The sequence below is a fragment of the Polypterus senegalus genome, chromosome 1, assembly GCF_016835505.1.
Source record: "Polypterus senegalus isolate Bchr_013 chromosome 1, ASM1683550v1, whole genome shotgun sequence".
NCBI classification, from domain to species: Eukaryota; Metazoa; Chordata; class Cladistia; order Polypteriformes; family Polypteridae; genus Polypterus; species Polypterus senegalus.
Window position 1 is genome coordinate 134,323,345 of NC_053154.1, and position 10,694 is coordinate 134,334,038.

Here is a 10,694-nt window from a genome sequence, read left to right on the forward strand (position 1 = left end):
GCACGCATTTCTGTAGCAAAGGTTTAGCTATGGAAATGAGTCTCCCCTCTGGTGGAATGGATGGAGGGGTACAGTAGATATGAACATGCAAAAGAACACTGCCCAATAGGCTTATTAAAGGCACTGCAGAATTTTAACTACACAATGTTCACACATTTTAATCTGCCATGATCAACTGGGCATGCAATTAAGGATACCTTCTGTGAAAATGTGATAGTCCACTAATTTAAAGGGGTGGTAATGACAGGCAAGAGATTACTTTTTTTTTGACAGAACTATTTCATTCAAACTGTTTTAATCACTCAAACAGTATGACAGAGGTGAAATTTGAGTTCCACGACTAAGTCTTTCCCATGGAAATTATTTTTCCCCCTCTCCAACGCCCCCAGATAAAAACTACTTGAGTAAATGGTTAAGAGCAAGACACCACATATGGCATGATCTGTACAGAGTTCTTGGGTGTCAAGTAATGAATTATTAATAAATTACTATTTTCTTAAATTAAATGTTATTTTCCATGTGTCATTGTTGATGAGCTCCCGTTGAAGAATTTATTGGTAACAGAACATATAGTGTGCACACCAAAATGACTGAAGTAACAACTAAGTAGGGATGTGCGATATGACCAAAATCTTATATCCCGATATTTCATTTCATATCCCGATATCACGATATAGTACATTTTCTTTGTATTCAGTGAATAGTTTATATAATCACCACTCCTTTTTTTTTCATTTAAATTAAAAAAATCAAAAATGAGAAGTACTCAACTTGTATTTATTTCTGTTCTTTTATTTAGAACATTTGAGCAAATGTTTGACTTAGAATGTAAACATAAAATGTTAATGTATCAAATATAAAACACTTTTCAAAAACAAATTACTAAAGGCCCAATATAAAATACTGCTATATAAAATGCCTGACATAAACAAAATGTGAACTGTAGCAGCAATAACTCTCACAACATACATTAAATATAAAAGGATCAAAGCACTAACAACTAAAGTATATAAGGCCAATAAACCCTTTAAACAAAATAAATACAAGTCTAACATTAACTGTCAAAACCAAATGTAAACATTTTACTTCAAACTGTAGCAGCAATAAGGCTTACGACAAAAATATATTAAATATATAATATTAAATATAATATTTTTTAGGCTACATTCTAGTAAAATGTTAATTTGCACATCGTAGTGTGGCAAATCTCCTTTAATGAGTTACAGCTGATCGCCCCGTGCGTGTGACTGGACGGCGCTAACGTGTTGATGCCGTCCAGCCCCAAGCACGGGGCGATCCGCGTAACTCGTTAACGGAGATTTGCCGTTAATGCAGTTGTGGCGTAAGCGTAATGTAGCTTTCTGTTCTTTATTGTAGAGTTCTGTTCTGCAGTTTGTGTTCTGTGATTTACATCCCTCTCAGTTATTTATTCTGTTGTCCCTGTTATTTCTGATGGACTGTAATAGAGTGGAAGGTAAGGGAGGTTCCGGAGGGATGGGGGGTGGAGCCGAGGCGGGCGAGGGGAAAGCGCTGTGAAAAAGGTGGAGTGGACGACGATCTTGTCACCCCTAGCTAAGAGAGTTTGTTTTTGGATTGCTGTCTGTTCGCGTGGTTGTGGCCAACAGCAACCATTTTTTGTTAGTGTTTAATAAAGAGGGAACTAACCAAGTGACCGTCTCGGATCGTCATTACGTCTGGAAGACGCTACAGTAATTTTAACAAGATTAACGCTGACAGCAAACGCTGCAGGGAAAATTATGCCTTAAGCAAATTGTTTTGGTAGCAATTAATCTTCCAAGCTTTTAACATGCTCGTTTAAATAGTACCTTTACAACTGTAATATCCTACGTGGCCTGCCTCTCAGTTGTAAACTATCTGCATGCTCGCTCACGTGCTTTTTGCAGAGGTGGTAGAAGAGGTTTGTCGTGTTGGAGTCTGTGGTAGCGATCGGTTTGCAGCATAATTTGCACAGTACCGTTTTCTGGTCCGTGTCAGACTCTTCAAATCCAAACCATCTCCATACTACAGAGGTAGCCCCTCGTTTAAGAACAAGGTCCTTCTGTGTGGAGCTACCTGGTGTTGCCTCGTCTTCATCAGCTATGCTAGTGTGTCTGCATCCACGTGGTGGCCATCAAAACAATGAAAAAAATATTGCCGTAAACAGTTTATTTTGCGACACCACGAAACAAACGATAGCGTAATGTGCAGCGATAGACGTTTTCATATTGTCATCTGATATATATCGTTATATCGAACAGCCCTACAACTAAGTGCACTTAACGATGCCACTTTAACAAAGTTTACACACAGGGTACCTCAGTAAAGTAACAACAACATTTAATACACCTACAATCTTAAAACACAGACTTTATGACATCACTGTGTGTGAGGAAACGGCAGGCAGGTGGTTGCCTGTGCATGTTTACTGACAGATAGGCCAGCATCTTGCACCAAGCATGCGTTAAATCAAAAGAGAAATGGTGAGCAAAGACACGCAAACACAAGGAGATTTGTGACAATCACACCTTAGTGTGCCTACACCAAATCAGAACGGACAACTGAATTCCACAGGGCACCGATATCTTCATTACATCGGACCAACATGAAGGGCAGGTAAATTTCAAATATTTTTCACACCTTCCTTGCGTTTTGATGACCAGTTGCATCATATTCAGCCCTTCATTCATTATTCTGGCACAAACATAACCAGCCTCTCGTTAAAATCCAGCATTTGGAATACATAGCTGCCACACCAGCCGCGCTGTGTACTTAGAAATTTTCGCACACGCCTCCAAGTCTGACGTCATTTCTGCCTTGTGTCCCTCACACCAATCGCGAGAAAGTGTGAAATCTATAAATCAGCATTAAATGGAAAAGGCCTCCTGAAAATCCAAGGCGGAGCCCATACTGACACATATGCTAACGGCACAGCCATTCAACAACAAAAAAAAAAAAAAAAAAATTGCCTTCTGCATCAGTTACAATATAATTAGTTTAAAGTTTCAACTAGAAATAATTGCCAGAGCCTATTTTTGGTCACATTTGCGACCATTTTATTAACAGTCTGGAGTGCTATATATAAAGTCCCAAAACAGATGAAACATATTAAGAGTTGTTGCTGGATACTTGGTTAGAAATAAATAAAGCTTCTTGTATGTAAACGGTTATAAGAGAACAAAATATAAAATGTTATATGTGACCTCATTTTCTAAATTAATTGTGCTGGTACAAATGTCAGGATATCCCATTTACACAGTTAGAAAGTTTCAGGAACCATTTCTCTTACAGGAATGACACAAGATCCTTCTGAAAGAGGGCACTTCCATCAGGGACCACCATTATCATGAAGGGATGAAAGCAGTGTACATGGTATGTGTCATAATAACGTCCACATGAATGCCAGTATTGAAGGTTTCCCAGCAGAACACTGCCTCCGCCGGCCAACCTTCTTCTCACCATGCATCCTGCTGCCATTTCTTTCCCAGGTAAACGACACATACACACACAGAGCCATCCACATTATCTAAAAGAAAAGGTGATTCATCAGAGCAAACCACCTTTGTCCATTACTCTACGGTCCAGTTCTGACACTGAAATATCCACTGTAGGTTCTTTCAGTGGTGGATAGAATCAGCACAGGCACTCTGACTGGACTACGGGTACACAGCAAACTGCAAAGCACCTTGGTACGGACACTTCTCTCTCAATACCAGCATTAAATTTTTCAGCAATTTGTGATACAGTAGCTCTTCTGTGGGATTGTACTAGATGGCTAGCCTTTGCACCACACATTTATCAATGAGCCTTGGGTGCCCATGAACCTGCAGCCAGTTCACAGATTGTGCTTCCTTGGAATACTTTTGCTAGGTGCTAACCACCAAATACTAGAAATCCCACACAAGATCTGCCATTTTGAATACACTCCGACATAGTCATCTAGCCTTCACAATCTGGACCTTGTCAATGTCACTCAGATCCTTACACATGCCCATTTTCCCTGCTTCCAACAAATCACTTTCACAGACGGACTGTTCACTTGCTGCCTAATTAATCCCACCACTTGATGAGGTGCCATTGTAACAAGATATTCAATGTCATTCACTTCACGTGTCAGTGGTATTAATATAGTGGCTGATCCGTGTATACAGTACAGAAAAATACTAATCTTGCTTGATTCAATTCTATTTCTAGAGAAAATGTATGAAACAAATTTAGAGCATACCCCTTTTGAAACTGCTTTACATCTCATTACAGTATTAAACTTATTTAATCCAGCATACTTTAGGGGCATTGGACCAAAGGCCTTAGCCAAAAATGGGCAGGCCACCAAAGCATCTCCTATGTGTACCTATGTGAAAGCAGCATTAACTTATGTGCCACTGTGGTGTAGTACCTTGTGTCAATAGTAAAACAATTTTTAAAAAGAGATACATTATCGACAATTTGATCAATTACAATTTTACGCAATAAAACCTCTTATCCAGTTTGCGACCAGAAAATACATAACATATTTGACTGCAACCAATAAAATATCCATCAATTCACTTAATCTGTTCTTCTAATTCAGGTCACTGGGTCCTTCTTATTCCAACAGCATTAGGTGTAAAGCAGTAATCAACCCAGGATGAAGTGCCAGTTCATCGCAATATATATGTGCACACAAAAACCCACACTCACTCAATAACTCGCACAAAGCCAAATAAAAGTCGCACATAAACCTGGTGTGCAAGTATGTGTTGCATAAGAGAATTAGTGAAGCAGAAGCACCACTGTTTGATCCGTATTTTAAGCAGTAATAGAAGTAGGCTTTGCATTATAATTTCAAAAATGCAACTTGCTTAACATCTTTCCATCTAGATTGTTGAAAGACTCATTTGAAATTGCTGCATAGCTCACACTACCGAAAACTAATACATTTAATGGAATATCAGTAATCCAAATCTCAAATACTCAATGTAAAACCTTTATTAATTTTAATGCAAACCCTGAAAAGACAATCCCCCCATAACAAGTAAATTCTAAGACAACACAAAAATGTAATTCTGGCTTTTGCCATTTTTATGTCATAAAAGCAGCTATAGCTTATACTATAAATATATTCCAATATCCTATACTACATTAGCTATAGTCATTCAGAAGTGTAAAATATAACTATGACATTTTACTATAACGACTCGAGTTTAATCTTTAGTAGTCATAGTTTTCTAACATGTACAGAGTACAGTGAAATTCTTACTTGTGTGTCCAGCCAACATCATACACATTGCCACTTTTCAAAGCCATGATAATCAAGAACATATTAAAATGCAAACCTTCAGTTTATTTAATTGAAAACCAATTACTTGCAAAGTTTGCCAGTGTTCTTAAGACTATTTACTTTGTAATAACTAAATTGCTTTCAATATTTATACTGCCTCAAGACAGTACTTCATTTCTTTCTGTAGTTACATATGGCATCCCACATGGAACAGTCTTGCAAACCTAAGGGGATTTTTCAATAAACAAAGTTCAGAAAATTGACTATCATAATCCTTCACTAAAAGGCCACTCAAATTACTTGCTACAGTTGGCATAAAATACAACAATAAAGATCATGAACTATTTGAAACTGTTTTTTTAAAAAATGATTTCTTGATGCTGTGTATAACTGAACAGGGACTCCTAGTTAACGTCTTGGAGCAAAGCACACTATCTACCTGAACTAAGCACAAAATCAGTTTGTTTCAAAGAACAAAAATCACTATTAAGTTTAAAAAAAAAAAAAAAAAAAGGCTTGGTTTTTAATTTTACAGATTGATTCTGAAGCACTGCAGTGGGCTGGCGCTCTGCCCGGGGTTTGTTTCCTGCCTTGCACCCTGTGCTGGCTGAGATTGGCTCCAGCAGACCCCCCTGTGACCCTGTAGTTAGGATATAGCGGGTTGGATAATGGATGGATGGATGAATTCTGAAGGACACCAATGGCTTAATTAAAAAAATAACTCTTCAGAATCAACCACGCTGTAAAGTATGACCATATAAATCCTGTTATTAATTTACTCTGTTGACGTCAGTTAATTTTGGAGTCCTTCTTTAGTCAAATAAAGCTGTATATTTTAAGATAAAATACTTTAAAGAATGAAAGGTCAAAGGATACAGGTATTCCTAAAAATTTCTAGTATAACTAAAACTACTTTAAAAAGCAAAGCCTTTTGTTTTTAATTTCCATAAACATTGGAATCATCATGCAGCCAATATTAGTTAATGTATTTGTGTTGGCATTTGAATTATGATAAAAAAAAAATAAAATTTAGAATCATATACTCTTGTTCTCAATCATCTTATTCCAAAACATTATTAATATATCTTCACTGTAGTACACTGTATAATGTGTGGTGTATAATGATGGTGCTAAACAAAGTTATCCAAATGCAGGTGGAGTTCAATATGGACAGAACCGAGTACGTTTGTAGCCTTAGTTAAATATATTCACATTTTTGTATCTTTTTATCAATATATAAGTTATTGTATTTTAATGCATATGTGGCAAGATGTTTGTGTTGTTATAAGTCATTTTCTGCACTTACAGTGCATAAAAACTTTCAGAAACCTAACTCCTCAATATAAAAATGGACTTAAATGAAAAATATTTTATAGCTCCCTTTATATAAATTGACATGTAATTATCACATACTGTACATGCATATAACACAAATAGATATTTTCAAGGTTGTCATTTTTTTTTATATCAGAGGCTAATTTTCTGTAAAATGTTTCTAACCAGCAGACATCTAAAACATTCACGTTACTAAAAACATTACTTACTTTTGGGCAGTCCTCTCCTGCATAGCCAGCTCTTACAGTATATGATCCAATGTCAAACACAAGAGCTCCAACTTCATCTAAAAATGGGAAAATTACACACACACTTTCAGAGGCTTAACTTTTCAATTATATTTTCCTTACAATTGATTAGAAAGGCGACCGCCTGTAAGAATTCTGCTAATAATCATTAATTGAAACAACAATAGAAAAGAAAGACCTGTAAGTTTTAGAGCTCTTGAAAGTGAAAAGAAAAACTGACTTTACAACATACTTTCTACTGAGAGAATTGAAGCCAAATAATTAACACCAATTAAAACTGCAGAAACCAGCAAACATGTTTGACTGGGAACTGAGCAATTTTAGATAATGTCACGGTGTCCAAACATTAAAACCACAAAAAAAAAAAAAAAACTTGTAAAGAAATGATAGTCTGATTGAGATGAGTAAATTTGAACGATATTAAAGTATTAAAATGCTTAACATATTATTTTTAAATGAACACATTTATATTTCTTGAATACTTTTCTCCTAGATACATGCATATTCGACATCATAACTTTTTATAACAGATCCAAGTTACTATAGAAATTCCTTGAGCTGCAATTATGTAGTATTGTCCTTGCCTCTTTGTTAGAGAAACACACATTGGTTATTCCAAGTTATTCCTATAAGCTTCTCAATTTACATGTGAGGTGTGCTTAAATAAAACACATGCCTCATCAGGTAAAACCCTTTTTCCTTGAGCATTTTATAAAGGAAAATCATTTAGAATTAAAGTATGATATCTTACTCTGTCTGAATGCATAAAATACATTTAATACCAGTAATGCAACAATTTAAAATTTCAAAGCTTTCATCACTTAAATTTTACTTTAGAGGTATTGCAGTAAACAAGTAAAATACTAAGCTAAATCTTCATATATTCCATGACTTAAAATTGTAAACTCCTACATAACTTTAAATTTTCCAATTTGTGAGTTTCAATGGTGAAGTATTGTAATGCCACGATTGTTAGCTTTGTTGTCAAACAACCCTAGAATTCCAAGTTAAAATCCTAGAATTTCCTGCGTAGCCCTTGCATATTTTCTTGGTATCCATATGGGTTTTCTTCAGTTAGTTATTCAAGTTTCCTTCCACATCTCAAAGACCGTCTTCCCCATTGATTTGCAAAGCTAAACTGATTCTGTAAGAAATCATGGGTGTGGATGGGAGAGTGCAAGTACTGAGGTGGACCTGCATCTTTTCCAGAGCTGGCTGCCACTGTGTCTCTCATGATGTCAGGATACATCTCAGCCCACATGAAAGAAAACTGGAATAACAGGATTGAATGGAACATTTCAGGGATAGAGTTTTTTGGAGTATGTCAACAAACTTAAGTACTACTGTTATAAAAGAATTATATATTTTCAGGGTTCAAAGACAAGGTAATGAGTGGATATTGTAAGTAAACAACAGATATTTTACATATTTCTGATAAAGTCATGCACATTAAATACCTATCAATCCTCAAACATTTTAATCTATTTAAAAAAATCCTTAACATGCAATATCTAACATAAAACAATTGGGACAGTGAAAACAAAATTTCTATTTTCCTCTGCTTACACAATCAATTCTAATTGTATGTGAAAGATAAATATGAGACTAAAACAGATAAATGAGCCTTTACTCCTGGACATTTGCACTTAGATATTCACCAAATATATCAGAGAAATTACTTTCTGAGCTCCAACTCTTTTGTTCTGTAGACTGCTTCATGGATATGCTTTCCAGCTCTAGATTCCCATTATGCAATTTTTGTATCAATTTTTTAACATGATAATTTAATTTATTCTAAGAGATATAAGCATTCTCAAACCAGCCTAATCCAATTTAGGTATGCCGGGCGTTATGGTCTATTCTTGCAGCACTGTCAATCAATTGCATGACAGGAAGAGAAATGTTCAACTACAGTAGAAGCAATGATGGGAGTACTCAATTCAAAAATTATTATTTTTTTTAAAACCAGATGGGTTTTGTAGTGAAGACCAAGAAAAATTCTAATCTCATGTTTTCCATAAAAACAGAATTAAAAAGGTTTAGGATACAAGTCAACAGTAAACAATGCTGTATAACATTAACGATGTGAAAAATGTCCATGGAAAAGGAAAAAATATCTTGCATTACTCATGTTGCATAATCCATATAATGTATCCCTTCATACGCTCATAATGTGCAAAACGTCCATTTATTGCTAAAATATTTTTAACTAGACAATTCAGAAATCTGTGCACTTCATAAACAGTAAGCGCATGACTGTTAGTTATTAGTACCTTCAGCAAGTAATGTGTAGGGGAAGCATTTCCTCAATTCTAAAACTCAATCCCATATGAATTATTCAACATAAGTAACAAGGTTACCCACCTTTTCCATGGACATTTATCAAATTGTTTACCATCATACAATACAAGTCAATGAAGACCAATGCTGTATCCTAGACTTCTTATCTCCATTCACCATGAAAACAGACTTTTTTCTTCTGTGGGGTATCATATACATCCTATATCTTTGGAGATATGTGAGCAAAATTGGAAAACCCAAACGAAAACCCACACAGTTAAAAGGGAATGCCAAAAGATTAGGCAAAGAATCTGAAACCATGGTCATGTGGTAGCAGCACTAAGCACTGTAAAATATTACAGAAAATTAATATAATTGGTTAATCTTTGAAGATTATACAATTTAACAACAATGCAGGCACTTCTCTTTATTTCACGGACTTTAATACACGTTGCACTTTTAATGATTTTATGTTAGAATGTCTACAAAGAAAAATGTACTTAAAACATTTACAAATAATCTTCCTTATTATGCATTACAAGGGGCTTGGACAATGTTGTACTATCCTTTGCACGATTTCTAGATTTCACCTGCCGCAATTTCAACATTTTTCGACATATTTTGATCTCATCACAGCCTTTTTTCTCAATTAAAGAATCATACAACGAGTCAAGGTAGGAATGGAAACAAAAGCCTAGAGATCTTGAGTCAGTCTACTAGGCATACAGAGCAGAAACCTTAACAGTTTATTCATTTGTCCTTTTGAACAAGCGGCTCATAAACGTAAAATACACTTGCATATCACACGAAACGTTTACCGCATAATTTTTTAAAAGACGTTTAGAATGTAATGTTCACTAGCTTTACAAAACAATATATAAGGCACTCCAAGTGAGAAGCGAGTCTTTCAGCGCATCTCCAAGGTCCAAAATGTTAAAGAGCTTACAATACATTGTGCCATACTATGTTCATCCCTTTAAATAAAAAGTAGTTAAAAAAGAAAAATTCCTGACTAGCTTAGCTTTGCTTACTGGGTGGTTAAATGTGTCATACATACATACATACATACATATATATACATATACATACATTCTTTCCCTATTTAGAATAACATTTAAGACTTCAGAACTACATGCACAAAAGTCGAGCCTATGACATTCTAATGAGCATTTTTTTTTGTTGCATGCTAGAGGAACATATCTAGAAACTTTCATCAGGGAAGACAAACGAATCCCGGTCGCGTCGCTTGAAACACAACCATACACCCAATATGCATAAACTGTATCCGCCCCTCAAACCGCGTGTGTGTTTGTCGAAATCGGTGGAGGCCTCTCGCATAGGCGCCTTTCATTCATATCTGTCTTAATTTACTTACCGCCTCCATACACTCCCCCGCTCATATCTCCTGCTCTTCAAGTAAGAAATTAAACACGGATTCCTGAATAAGGTGTATTAAAAATTCAAAACGAGTCACAAACGACTTCTATTTTCTCTGTTTTTAACAAAAGAAACTGCAACCCTCTTCGGGAAATTTAACACGACACAATCGCTTCCAGAGCAACTATGGGGCTCTA

General features: G+C 35.6%; 1 protein-coding gene across 2 annotated transcripts in view; it reads right to left on the reverse strand.

The window, feature by feature from the left end:
• actl6a (actin-like 6A) overlaps positions 1–10,694 on the reverse strand; it is a 54,217-nt gene extending 43,523 nt beyond the window's left edge. Inside the window, exons 1-2 of one of the 2 annotated variants that reach the window (XM_039758617.1) lie at positions 10,496–10,694; positions 6,802–6,878 (exon numbers count right to left, since the gene is read on the reverse strand). In XM_039758617.1, coding sequence (XP_039614551.1) covers positions 6,802–6,824 — 23 coding nt within the window. In that variant the 5' untranslated portion in view covers positions 6,825–6,878; positions 10,496–10,694. The remainder of the gene's footprint in view (positions 1–6,801; positions 6,879–10,495) is intronic. The other variant, XM_039758626.1, reaches the window with a different exon arrangement.